The sequence below is a fragment of the Megalobrama amblycephala genome, linkage group LG17 (assembly GCF_018812025.1).
Source record: "Megalobrama amblycephala isolate DHTTF-2021 linkage group LG17, ASM1881202v1, whole genome shotgun sequence".
Lineage (NCBI taxonomy): Eukaryota > Metazoa > Chordata > Actinopteri > Cypriniformes > Xenocyprididae > Megalobrama > Megalobrama amblycephala.
This window is the reverse complement of record NC_063060.1, coordinates 48869986-48883773: the sequence shown is the minus strand read 5'-3', so window position 1 is coordinate 48883773 and position 13788 is coordinate 48869986. Positions and strand designations below refer to the sequence as shown.

The 13788-nt window shown below is 40.7% G+C and overlaps 1 protein-coding gene across 1 annotated transcript; it reads right to left on the bottom strand.

Annotated features, from left to right (window-relative positions):
- Positions 1-75: 75 nt before the first annotated feature.
- Positions 76-2906, bottom strand: LOC125250808 (gastrula zinc finger protein XlCGF57.1-like). Its single transcript, XM_048163584.1, has one exon. The coding sequence runs from the start codon at positions 1775-1777 to the stop codon at positions 530-532; it is 1248 nt and encodes a 415-aa protein (XP_048019541.1). The 5' UTR covers positions 1778-2906; the 3' UTR covers positions 76-529.
- Between the last annotated feature and the right edge of the window lie 10882 nt (positions 2907-13788).

The window sequence follows — 13788 nt, the reverse complement described above, 5'->3', positions numbered from 1 at the left end:
GATATTTAAATTTTTCTTTTTTAATAAATCTGCAAAAATGTCAACAATTCTGTGTTTTTCTGTCAATATGGGGTGCTGTGTGTACATTGAGGGAAAAAAATGAACTTAAATGATTTTAGCAAATGGCTGCAATATAACAAAGAGTGAAAAATTAAAGGGGGTCTGAATACTTTCCGTACCCACTGTATATATAGTGAAGAGGAAATGGAATTTTGATTATCACCCTTCAGTTCTCCAAGGCTTTCGTGTTTTTAAATGGCTAAATGGTTATATTTATATATTTGATTGTGTTTATTGATATGCCATACTTTATTTTGCTGTTGCCTACAGACAAAGTTAATACACTAAAAAAAAGTCCAGTTATGGATGACAAGAACAAACAAATGTCAAGTTTTTTAACTTCGAATCTCTTGTCTTCATTTTCTGGCCTCCTAGTGATGTGAAATAAGAGCGGGAGTTAAATCAGGGTGATTAATTTGACTTTATTTTGTATTTTATCTTCAGTAGCCTCGTGCAGTGTAAACGAGGCTTAAGGCTTTTCTCCAGTGTGAGTTCTCATGTGTGCTATAAGGTTTCCTTTGTGTCTGAAACTCTTTCCACACTGTTGGCAGGTATGAGGCTTTTCTCCAGTGTGAATTCTCATGTGTTGCCTGAGGCTCCGTTCCTGTGGGAAGCCATTCCCACACAGAGTGCAGATATAAGGCTTTTCTCCAGTGTGAATTCTCATGTGGGCTATAAGGCCTTCTTTTCGACTGAAACTCTTTCCACACTCTTGGCAGGTATGAAGCTTTTCTCCAGTGTGAACTCTCATGTGGGCTTTAAGGCTTCCTTTTACAGCGAAACTCTGTCCACACTGTTGGCAGGTGTAAGGCTTTTCTCCAGTGTGAATTCTCATGTGGGCTGTAAGGCTTCCTTTCTCACTGAAACTCTTTCCACACTGTTGGCAGGTGTAAGGCTTTTCTCCAGTGTGAACTCTCATGTGGGCTTTAAGGCTTCCTTTTACAGTGAAACTCTTTCCACACTGTTGGCAGGTGTAAGGCTTTTCTCCAGTGTGAACTCTCATGTGGATTTTGAGTTTTCCTTTTCCAATGAAATTTTTTCCACACTGTTGGCAGGCGAATGGGTTCTCTCCAACGTGAATTCTGATGTGAGCTATAAGGCTTCCTTTATGACTGAAACTCTTTCCACACTCTTGACAGGTGTATGGCTTTTCTCCAGTGTGAATACTCATGTGGATTTCAAGGTGTACTTGGTGACTGAAACTCTTTCCACACTCTTGACAGGTGTAAGCCTTTTCTCTAGTGTGATTACTCATGTGGACTGTAAGGTTTTCTTTTCGACTGAAACTCTTTCCACACTCTTGACAGGTATAAGGCTTTTCTCCAGTGTGAATTCTCATGTGGGCTACAAGGCTTCCTTTTCGACTGAAACTCTTTCCACACTCTTGACAGGTATGAGGCTTTTCTCCAGTGTGAGTTCTCATGTGGACTATAAGGTTTCCTTTGTCACTGAAACTCTTTCCACACTGTTGGCAGGTATAAGGCTTTTCTCCAGTGTGAATTATAATGTGGGCTATAAGGCTTCCTTTATGACTGAAACTCTTTCCACACTCTTGACAGGTGTAAGGCTTTTCTCCAGTGTGAATTCTCATGTGAACTTTAAGGTGTTTTTTATGTTTGAAAGTCTTTCCACACTGTTGGCAGGTGAAATAACTTTTAGTTCCTGCCTTTTGAGCTCCTTTTTGTGAGGAAACCTGTGATGATTTTTCTCCAGTCATGGAATTATAATGTTTTGTTTCTTCTTTTTCATCAAGTTCATGGCTAGCCTCTTTCAGTGCCGTTAGGTCTAGGGCAAAAATAGATATAAAACAATTTAGACATTTAAAGCATCAAAATCAACAACATGTATGATCTATACCCTATCCTATCTTATGGCTCGGGGATGGGCAGCTTTGGTACTGGAGGACCACTCTTTTGCAGAGTTAAGTTTCAATTTTCAAGCATTCCTGAAGACTTAAGGCTGATTTATACTTCTGCGTTGTGTATGCCGTAGGTAGGGCGTAGGTTGAGCAGCCTGTACAATGCAGCCTGACGCGCACCTCTTTGAAAATGTTACGTGTCTATGTACATGTACACAATGTACATGACAAGCTGCTGCTTCTTTGGCCTTGATCCTCAACATGACCATGGACACTGCCTACCAGTGGTCTGCATGCATGTCAACATGGACAACGGCAGTATAAATGAAAACAGTCGCATAGACTACGGTGCAGAGGCTCCAGCGTAGGTCTGACACAGAAGTATAAATCAGCCTTTACGATTAAATAATGGGGTTGAGTTAATGTTGCAGGTGTGTTTGATCAGGAATTGAGCTAAACTCTGCAGAATAGTGTCCCTCCAGGACCAGAATTGCCCATCCCATCTATAGACCTTATACTCAATACACTAGTGGTTTTCAAACCAGGTTATGACATGTGTTTCCCTCAGCACAAAACTTACATTTTATGGTTATACTCTTACCTGTAAATGTTATAAAATCATGCAAATGTGCATTTTCTGACAACAGGCTCCATTAAACTTCACAGACTTCAGTGAACGAATACCAGTATGAACACGTACATCAAACAGACGGAGCACATTTGAATAGAAATGAAACACTAGACAACCTTTTTCTGGAGATCTACCAGAGATTGTATATTATAGGGAGATGAGAGGGTCTGTGTCTTTTACCATTGGAGAAAGCGTAACGGCAAACTTAATCATGTGCAGCACCTCTCAGCGTATCGTATAATGGCAGTGACGTCAATCGCAACATTTCCTAGTCTGCCTTCTCTTAAAAGAATACATTTTAATCAAGCTAAAATCTACATATAGTTCCCAAAGAAAGCATTGTTTAGTGTAAAACATGCTGAAGATTGGCAAACAGGCTGTAGATAAATTAAATGATTAGCTATTTCCCCACAAAAGCTGTTTAATCAGCATAGTGAAGCCTCTCATCCATTGACATCCATTCAAAAAACAGCCTCTGGTCTCATTCCCTGTGTACCACGGGGCAGAGCTTTAGCATTAGCCGCTACGCTATTTTGGCTAAAGGTTGCAGGCTTGCCTTCCAGTGGCTTTGGATCTACATTTCCAGCAGAGTTCCAATCCTGATCAAACACACCTGAAGCAGTGAACATCTCAGGTTACGCATGTAACCATGGTTCCCTGAGAACAGGGAACGAGACTCTGTGCTGATTGCTATTTGGGGAACCGTCACTCGTGACAGGTGTTCGAAATGCCAAGAATCACAAAACTCCAATCCTATTGCCCGGCAACAGCCTATGACATCATACGGCGTGAACCGTGACGTATAAAGGGAGCGCCTGAGGAAGCAGTCAACACCTTCTCGTCCTTGAGGGACTGTTCAGCAGGCATCCCGAAGCATGGCAGGGAAGCACAGAGTCTTGTTCCCTGTTCTCAGGGAACCATGGTTACATGCGTAACCTGAGACGTTCCCTTTCGAAAGGGAACTTCAACTCTGCGCTGATTACGCTTTGGGGAACGATATACCAACGCTGCCATGCTAGAGGAGAGTGCATGCCCAAAAAGTCTGGACAAACGTCAGGCAGTTCCAGGGAAAAACCAGGAGCAACTTCTCCAAGGCTGTCAGTGACAGCATTCCCTACGATCAACAGCCCAAGCTGAGCCTAAAAGAGGCCTTCCATTAAAGGCCTGCCAAGGCTGCTAGAGCATCTGGCACCAACAAACCATAGAAAGTGGTCCCTTAAAGGGAATGTGGCCAGGAAACCAAACAGAACCCCGGCCAGTCAGTAGGGGGGGACAAAATCACCCCCGACGCCACCAAGGAGGCCTTACTAATCTAGCGGAAGCCAAACATAGCCTAGCCAACCTTGTGTGATCTACAGAATCTCCAAGCGCAAACTCCAAAAGAGGAGAGCAGGAAAGAGCGACTGCGAAAAGGCAGTAAGCAACTCAAACCCACACGCAGAGATGGGTATCCCGGTGAGCAGAACTCAGCTGAGCACTATAAACCCTCGTATTGAGGGGAGTAAAACCACTCATCCTAGGATCTACTCAGCTTCTGAAAAGCACTGAGGAGGCTGTGCGCTAGAAAAATCCTGGTACAGGGGAGCACAAACCAGCCTGGAGCCAGTCTGAACGGGAGACTTCATAGAAGTCTACAACCAATGACCAGCTTAGAAAGCTAAGCACAATTACACAGTCAACCCAAAGGGAAGTACGAAGCTCAACCTAACGGACGGACCATACTGCAGTTACATAGCCATGGAGGCCAACCAGAGGGGCCAACAACATAACTAATAGTTCTTACAATGAACTTAAATCACAACAAGAACCCAATCCATAAGGTGGTATTCAGGATGGCCCATAAGGCCATTCGACTGAAAACATAGCATGCTGAGCGCATGACCAACCAAGTAATTAGGTAGCTGTGAGTGCCCGCGAAACAGCCCGTCCAACACAATCCAACGAGCAGTGTACTCGGTAAAAGCTCCTTTCTACTCTTTAAGCAAGAGGAGTACAGCGTACGCCATCACTCACTAAAGAAGGCCCCATGGGCCTATAACCTCAGCAGACACATGGCATCAGCTCGTGACAGTGTTATCAAGCTCCAGGCAGAACAAACCGACTACAGAGGAGGTTAATGAGTCAGCCGGAGCCCTAGCCAGCCAGCGACATAAAATTCCTTTTACTGTTTCTTGTCAAAGAAACGCAAAAGGTACATGCCAGCATGTTCCCAAAAGAGGCCCTGAGGGCCTACCTGTTACACGCGGCGTCAGCTAGCGGCCATTAAGAGATGGGCATCCCGGAGAGCAGAACTCAGCTAAGCGCTCTAAACCCTCGTATTGAGGGGAGTATAAACCGCTCATCCTAGGATCTACTCAGCTTCTGATAAAGCACTGAGGAGGCTGTGCGCTAGAAAAACCCTGGTACAGGGGAGCACAAACCAGCCTGGGGCCAGTCTGAATGGGAGACTTCACAAGTCTACAACCAATGACCAGCTTAGGGAGCTAAGCACAATTATGCAGTCAACCCAAAGGGAAGTACGAAGCTCAACCTAACAGACAGACCATAATGAAGGCATATAGCCATGGAGGCCGACCAGAAGGGGCCTTCAACATAACTAAGAGTTCTTACAATGAACTAATATCACAACATGAACCCAACACACAGGGTGGTATTCAGGATGACCCATAAGGTCATACAACTGAAAACATAGCATGCTGAGCGCATGACCAACCAAGTAATTAGGTAGCTGTGAGTGCCCATGAAACAGCCCATCCAACACAATCCGATGAGCAGTGTACTCAGAAAAAGCACCCTTCTACTCTTTAAGCAAGAGTACAACGTACGCCATGTGCTAAAGAAGGCCCGATGGGCCTATAACCTCAGCAGACACGTGGCATCAGCTCGTGGCAGTGTTATCAAGGTTCAGGCTAAACAGACCGATTACAAAGGAGGTCATCAGTCAGCCCGAGCCCCGGCCAGCCAGCGACACAAATCCTTTTACTGCTTCAGTAAAATACTCAGAGAGAAACAGGGCCCAAGCTCAAAGGGGACCACCTTTAGACCCTACCCGATAACTGTGGGTAACTAGCTACACAACCTGAGCTTAAGCCTACACATTCCAACAGGCAATGTGCCCAGTACACATAAGTATGCTATCGCGGTCTAAGGAAGGCCTATAAGGCCTACCACCTCAAACAACACATAAGCCTGAGGCAGTGCTAAAATACGTGAGCAAACTTGTGATCGTAAACCAACAGTGCTCAAAAAACAAGCTGTATTAAGAGAGAGGCTACAATAAAGAGCCAACAATCTAACAGCAAATGCAAAACAGCTGCTGTGGTCATGATCGACTGGGAGCTAGCAGAGATCATACTATTCTAACCAGAATAATGCTCTCTACACTCAACCTGAGTGTGCAATCCAAGAGGTGATGCACTCAGTGAAACACAAACCCTAACTGGGGAGTACAACAAAACACCACGTTCATAGATAGAGGCTAATCACAGCCTGCTATCACAGAAACAGGCGTTAACCTGTGGCAGCACTCGAGTAAGCTCACATATGTATGTAGGGCTAAAGCTTAGAACCCCAAAGCAAACGCGAATGCTTTGTAATACATGCCATCCAAACAGGATAAATGTTTCACAGAATAGATCTGAGATCTGTAATGAACCCTTAGAGAATGAAAGCTAGAATATTTAGCATCGTAATCTCAAACTTGAGTATAATTCAAGGGGCTCATGTGAAGACATTATAAGCATGACAAAGTTCTAAAAAGTGGGGCCTAGCAGCACTGCATAACTCATCTTCTCGAAGATAAGGGCCTACCACCTGGGAAAAACAGCACCAGGAAGGCTAATAACAGCCTATAACCTTAGCTGTTTAACCTCAGCCATAGCACCTACATTTTCACATCGAAGGGGAAATGGGCATACGGCCCAACTCCCTCAGGAGGCGGCCAGAACTAGGAACTATACAACCTCACAGGGATAGTAACAATAAGGGCGATGTAACAAATACCTAAACCTAGCTCTAGCCTAGCCATTAGCTAAGGCCTACTGGGCCAAGCAAAGCTTGGGCTTCATTTTGAAACCTTCAAATATGAGGAGAAAATGGAGCACTGCAAGCAGGCGGCTGATAAGGCGGCAAATAACTGAAGCGACGAGTGCTAACTCAAACCAAAGTATTAGCTGAGAAGCTACTCTAACATTGGATGCTACAAAATAGCAGCCATAAAGCAGCCTGCATGTTTTGAAATTAGCCAACCTAATGCTACAGTTATTTTGCCCAAAAGAACCCCTTCTAACTTTATTGACTACATGCTCAGGAAAGCTATACAGAAAAAACAAGGTCTACACTTTTTATAAACAAAAATATGGACCCAGCTTACCTTCCTGCGGCTTTAAAATCCTGCGGATTTTCCGTCCTTATTTAAAGCATGAAGAAGGAAGAAATCAAAAGTTCTTTTAAGCCTAAAAGCACTTTTACTATCAAGCCAGAAGGCGGCCTTAGAAAAAGGCCAGCAGACAGCCTAACTGTAAACAACACCTGAGCAAGTAGAAAGTATATTTTATATATATATATATATATATATATATATATATATATATGGGAGGTGAAAGAAGAAGAGGAAAGGGTAGATATAAATTGCCCTTAAAATGATGCCCTATGATTGCAGCCGCCGTATTGCCTCAGCACACACGGGGCCAAAATCACAAGCACAGATGCAGACACCTCCTCCCCCGGGAAGAGTGTCAAACAAGAGCGGAGCTTCCCGACATGGGAGACGCTCACAGTGAACCATAGACAAACACACATAGACGACACCATCAAGCATGTCTATGCGTTCGCTCCTCACCAGACAGAAAAACGCCAGAAATTTGTACAGCAAGTGTCAAAACCCTGGGACACGGATGAACACATTCTCCTGAACGTTTGCAGACATAAATGGAGTAATTTCCTACCAAAGTTTGTGAAACAATGGCACGATTAAGACAGTCCCGAAAAGACGAGAAGATGTTGACTGCTTCCTCAGGCACTCCCTCTATACGTCACGGTTCGCGCCATATGATGTCATAGGCTGTCGCCGGCCAATAGGATTGGAGTTTTGTGATTCTTGGCATTTCGAACACCTGTCACGAGTGACGGTTCCCCAAAGCGCAATCAGCGCAGAGTTGAAGTTCCCTTTCGAAAGGGAACTAAGATTTTCAGGGGCAGGTGTGTTCGATCAGGGTTGGATCTGAATTCTGCATGTATGTAAATCTCCAAGAACAGGATTGGGCATACCTGCTCTAGGTTCAACTCATCAGCTCTGATACTCTGACCTGAGACTGATGGATATTTCAAATACATCTACAAAGTGTCCTGTTGAGGTACTCCAGGGCTGTGCTCAAGTTCAGATTTTTATGCCCTTCCCTTGCTAACTTCCCTCCATCTTAAGGACTCAGATGTACATCATTGTTTACATTGAACCAACACTGGCAGAATCTGTCTAGCTACTTTAAATGTACCTCTCTGAGCTATTTGCTCGGATTGCTTGGAATCTGCTATGGAGCTGATTTATAGATGCACTTATGTTCCAGAAAATACTGTAACTATAAAAGGACTATTTTAAAAGGCTCGAATATGTGCCACACTTACTGCTGCCAGCTGGTGGCACGATAACCATGAACAATAATTGATCAGCTCCTATGACCAAACATACAACCCCAACATGAAATGTGATTTATACAAATCCATTTCCAGCTACATTCATATGTGGTTTGAAATCCTATTCAAAAATTGTATTTCTGGAAGTCTGTTTCAGTCCGAGCGCTCTGATCAGATTTTGCATGGTTTATTTGACTTGCTCACGCCTCGTCAAACATAAACATCAGACATTGTTATAGGAAACATATTTCAAGTCACTGCAGAAACAAGGTTGTGTTGTTGCAAAGTGCCGGACGAGCAGAAAACTGAGACATATTTTGAAACCAGCGGAGACGACAGCACGTAATAAAGCCGGAACAAAAAATTATACATGATTCCACCAAATTAGCTTATCTTTGTAAAATGGCAAAGCTCTTAACATAAGTCAATCAAGCATTATACAATATTATGATAATCAAGCATTATTTAATAATAGAACTTTATTAACAAGAACTAAAACTTGATAACCATGAATGCATATTAGCCATTTTAACTAAGCAGAACTGGTGGTGGTGCTTAAAGGTGGTAAAGAGGTTCTTTTCGTCTTTGAGTTTTTGAAATGAGCGCATGCTTAAGAACAACCCCCCTCCTTCACAGCTCTTTTCAAGGGAACGCCTCCCAAAACTCGCCATTCGCTGAGTTATTAAGCCGGGCACACATTTAACGACTAGCTAAAACATTCTAAGACTATGCTCAACATACAGCGATAGTTTCCTGCTCCTGAAGCAGATTTATATACTTTCACATGGAATTTGAACACCGACTGTAATCGCAGACTGAACGCAACTGGCTCTGACTGGACGCGTTTGAGCGAGATCAGTCATAAGTATCAATTTACATTCATAATCGGCCTTACAATCGTTAAGCCGCGCACACAATTAGTGGATTCATTATGTCGGACTCACCGCAGGTGACTCATAATCTGCAGTTGTTACTCCTGTCTCCGGACAAAAACATTGCATGCGGCGCCTGTGGAGTGTGGAAAGTTACTGGAGCGAGCAACCGCGCATCTCTCACAAGGAACGTCATGGCAGTGATTGACAAGCCAGAGGGCCAATCGTTTACGCGATGATCGCGTAAACGATTGGCTGATGTTTTTAAGGCCCTACCTCGTGCACAGATGATGTATATTAATAATATTCCTTTCAGTGCACCTAATAAATAGTCTTTTATCAGTTAGTAAAGACAGTTTCAAGTAATATTGCAAAAATGTATAAAACAAAACATCCTCTTTAGCACCTTTAAGATATTGTTTGTCATTCAGTGTTTATGTACAAAAAACAGATTAGTAATTATTATTAAAAGAAAATAATACTACTACTAATTCTACCACTAATGACAACACACAAGATTGATGAGCTGCTTGGTTCATGAATATTAATCACGTTGTAAGAGTTGTGATCATCTTGTCTTTAATTGACAAGATTATATTAAATCAGAATTAAACAAAATTAGAATTGATAAGTGTCTGTGAATCATTAAAAAAATCCCAGGGGTTTAATTTTAGCCTACATGAACAAATAGCAAAATAAACAACAGAACATGAGGGTTCATCATCATCACGCTCCTGCTGCGCTTCTGTGAATGGAAAAAAAGGATTACATTAGGCTATATAAAAGGAATTAAATAGCCTATGTCTACGCACAAAATGTATTTCACTTAAATAATTATCATATTAAAAAAATGAAAGGGGAAAAATGCGACAATAGACTAGGCCATATGAGTTTCGGTTCATTTCTGAGAAATTCACAGAAAGGAAACCGAGACGGCAGAAAATTCTTTGTTTATTTTACGAGAGATAGATTTGGAATAATAACCCTTTTAGAGATAATATTGTCATATGGAAAAGATATGTGGATGTTTTTTTGTATTTTTAGGGATCCCAGAAACATTTTTGATGAATTCATTGAGTTTTTAAATAATATGGTGAATTCCATTAGTTTTAATGTGGAAACAGATGCCCATTCTGTTGCTTTTCTTGATATCAGGATCCAATTGAAATCAGGGACTTTATTTACTTCTCTATGTTCTTATTCTAAACCAACGGATGAAAATAGTATTCTTCATGCTGCGAGAACCCATCCATCTTTTTTAAAGAAAGGACTTCCCTATACTCAATTTCTTCGATTAAAATGTATCTGTAATGTGGAATCAGATTTTGAACAACAAGTGGTGATAATGAATAAGCGTTTTATCCTCAGAGGTTACCCAAAAAAATGGTTTGATGCTGCTTTGAAGAGAGTACGAGAAGAGTCTAATACATCGATTAAACAAAATAAGCCTCATTCCGTAGTCTGTAAAACCACTTTCTCTGCGCACAGTGAAGCGATTAAGAATATCATTAAGAAACATTGGTACGTACCTACAGTGGTGCTCAAAATTGTTGGCACTCTTGATAAATATGATCAAAGATGACTGTAAAAATAAAATCTGCATCGTTTATCCTTTTGATCTTTAATTCATAAAATTAGCAAAAGTCTAACCTTTTATTGAAGAAAAAGAATTGAAAGTGGGGGGAAAGTCACATTATGAAATAAATGTTTTTTCTCCAAAACACGTTGGCCACAATTATTGGCACCCTTTTATTCAATACTTTTTGCAACCTCCTTTTGCCAAGACAACAGCTCTCACTTTTCTTCTATAATGCCTGATGAGTTCGGAGAACACCTGATAAGAGATCAGAGACCATTCCTTCATGCAGAATCTCTCCAGATCCTTCAGATTCCCAACTCCATGTTGGTGCCTCTTCTCTTCAGTTCACTCCACTCATTTTCTTTAGGGTTCAGGTCAGGGGACTGGGATGGTCATGGCAGAAGCTTCATTTTATGATCAGTGACACATTTTTGTGTTGGTTTTGATGTTTGTTTTGGACCATTGTCCTGATGGAAGATCCAACCACAGCCCATTATAAGATTTCTAGCAGAAGCGGTCAGGTTTTGAATTTTTATCTGTTGATATTTGGTAGAATCCATGATACCATGTATCTGAACAAGATGTCCAGCAGACCTCTAGCAGAAAAATAGGCCCACAACATTAAAGATCCATCAGTATATTTAAGCGTGGGCATGGGGTACTTTTTATCCCTGTGTGCACCAAACCCATCTGGAGGGTTTGCTGCCAAAAAGCTCTTGTTTTAGTTTCATCTTACCACAGAAGCCGGTCCCGTTTGAAGTTCCAGTCTTGTCTGACAACTGAATATGCGAGAGATTGTTTCTGGATGAGAGCAGAGGATTTTTCTTGAAACCCTCCCAAAAACTTGTGGGGATGTAGGTGCTGTTTGATAATTTAGGCTTTCTGAGACTTAAGACTCAACTAATCTCTGTAATTCTCCAGCTGTGATCCTTGGAGAGTCTTTGTCCACTCAAACTCTCCTCCTCACTTCACATTAGGACGATTTAGACACATGTCCTCTTTCAGTCAGATTTGTAACATCTTTAGTTGATTGGAACTTCTAAATTATTGCACTGATAGTGGAAATGGGGATTTTCAATGCTTTACCTATTTTCTTACAGCCACTTTCTATTTTGTGAAGCTCAACAATCTATATTTTACTCTAGGGGTAAAAGGGGGTTCCAATAATTGTGGCCAACGTGTTTTGGAGAAAAACATTTATTTTTTAAAATGTGTTTCCCCCCCCACTTTCAATTCTTTTCCTTCAATGAAATGTTAGATTTTTGCTAATTTTATTAAAGATCAAAAGGATAAATAATGCAGATTTATTTTTACAGTCACTTGATTATATTTACCAAGGGTGCCAATAATTCTGACCACCACTGTATGAGCGATCCAGTGGGGGAACGTCTTTTTGCGGATCCGCCACTTTTTTTCACATTATAGAGCCAGAAATGTAAGAGATTTTTTGGTCAAATCTGGGCCCGCATGTAAAATTTTAGTCTTAAGTGTGTCAAAATTCTAACAATGACATAATTTTACTCTTATTCTTAGACTTAAGAATAAATGTGATTTATAAAGGTTCCTAAGTGTCAAGACTAGATCTTAGCTTCTAAATTAATTAAGAGAGCTGTCTTAACCTAGTTAAAGGATTAGTTCACTTTCAAATTAAAATTTCCTGATAATTCACTCACCCCCATGTCATCCAAGATGTTCTTAAGAATAGTCTCAAGTTTTGACTTAAGTGTCAAAAAATTCTTAGTAAAGAGTAGGAGTTTTCTAAGAGTAGGAGACTTTTATAAAGAAGCTAAAAGCAACTTTTAGTAAAGTATAAGACGGATTCTTAAGTGCTTACTTAAGTGTTGTGAACTAAGGACTACAATGATGTCAACTCAAAATGGCCGCCCTTAACCTCTGAATCAGCCAATAGCAAGCCTGGAAGGGTGAAGCCACAGCAGCACAATACCAATCAAAAAGACACTGAAATGTTTCAATATTTTAATTTTTATTGCTTTGCATTGTGCAAAATTATCACAAATTAGTATTGATGGTGTGGAATCTTTTTCTATTGATATACCTCTCCTCATTTATAGTAAGAGTAATGATGTGTCATGAGTTCATCAACGGCTCCAACAACTGCAGGGAAGCCCACAGTCAACATAAAAGTGGCTTTCTTTTGCCACATGGTTTGATTGTCAGTCAGACAGTCAATGAGTAGTGGCAAAATGTGATGTCCAGCTGTATGAAAACTGACATCTTCAACCTTAATTCAGATATTTTTAAAAATGTGTTAAAAGATGTAAGCATATTGTGTAGCTGTGCTTGGATTCAATTGTTTCATGTGTGATAATGATAATGAAATTTCAAATTATTTCAAATTATTTTTGGCCAGGCTGTCATACAAAGAAATTATGAACTCATGCAAAAACAAGATAGGACCAATGAAATATTAAAAACTGATTATGTTGTAGTCAATGTCATATTTTAAAAACATTTTAATAAAACAAAAATAAATATTTTCCTCATTTTGATGGTTTAAGCAAAAATGTTTGAGATTAACATGAAACTCTTGTGTACTGTATGTTCATCTTTTGTGCTTCCTTGTCATTCGTTCATCACCTGCGCTTTATTTTTCATGAAGCATTTTGTTGTGCATCAGCCGTGATAAACAGACATCCACTCATTACGTGTGTAACAGAGGCCAGACAATATGAGTTTCGCAGGTAAACTGCTGCATTCGCCTCACATGACAGCAGTAATTGGGCCAAGGTTCGAGACCAACTCAGAGCAGGGTGGTGTGTGTTTGTTTGAGTTGGTTTCAAATGTGAACAGTGTTCAAAAACGAATCTGAGAAATCACATACAGCACCTTTAAATGTATGAAAATGCATTAAACATAATAAATATTACTTAAACAACAATTATTAAGTTGTTACATTTCTTATTAGGTCAGTTATAAAAAGAATTGACAATCAAGTTAATATCGTTTTATCAACCATGTCATCATATAACTCCAATACAGCATATCTTCATTGGAAAGCGTATATCTCCTCTTCTCTACTGCCATCTTGTTACTCTTAACTAGATTAAGACACCTCTCCAGCTCTCTTAAATAATTTAAGAGCTCATCTTGAACTAGCTCTCTTCTTCTAATTTCTTTTCGACTGAAGAAAGAAAGA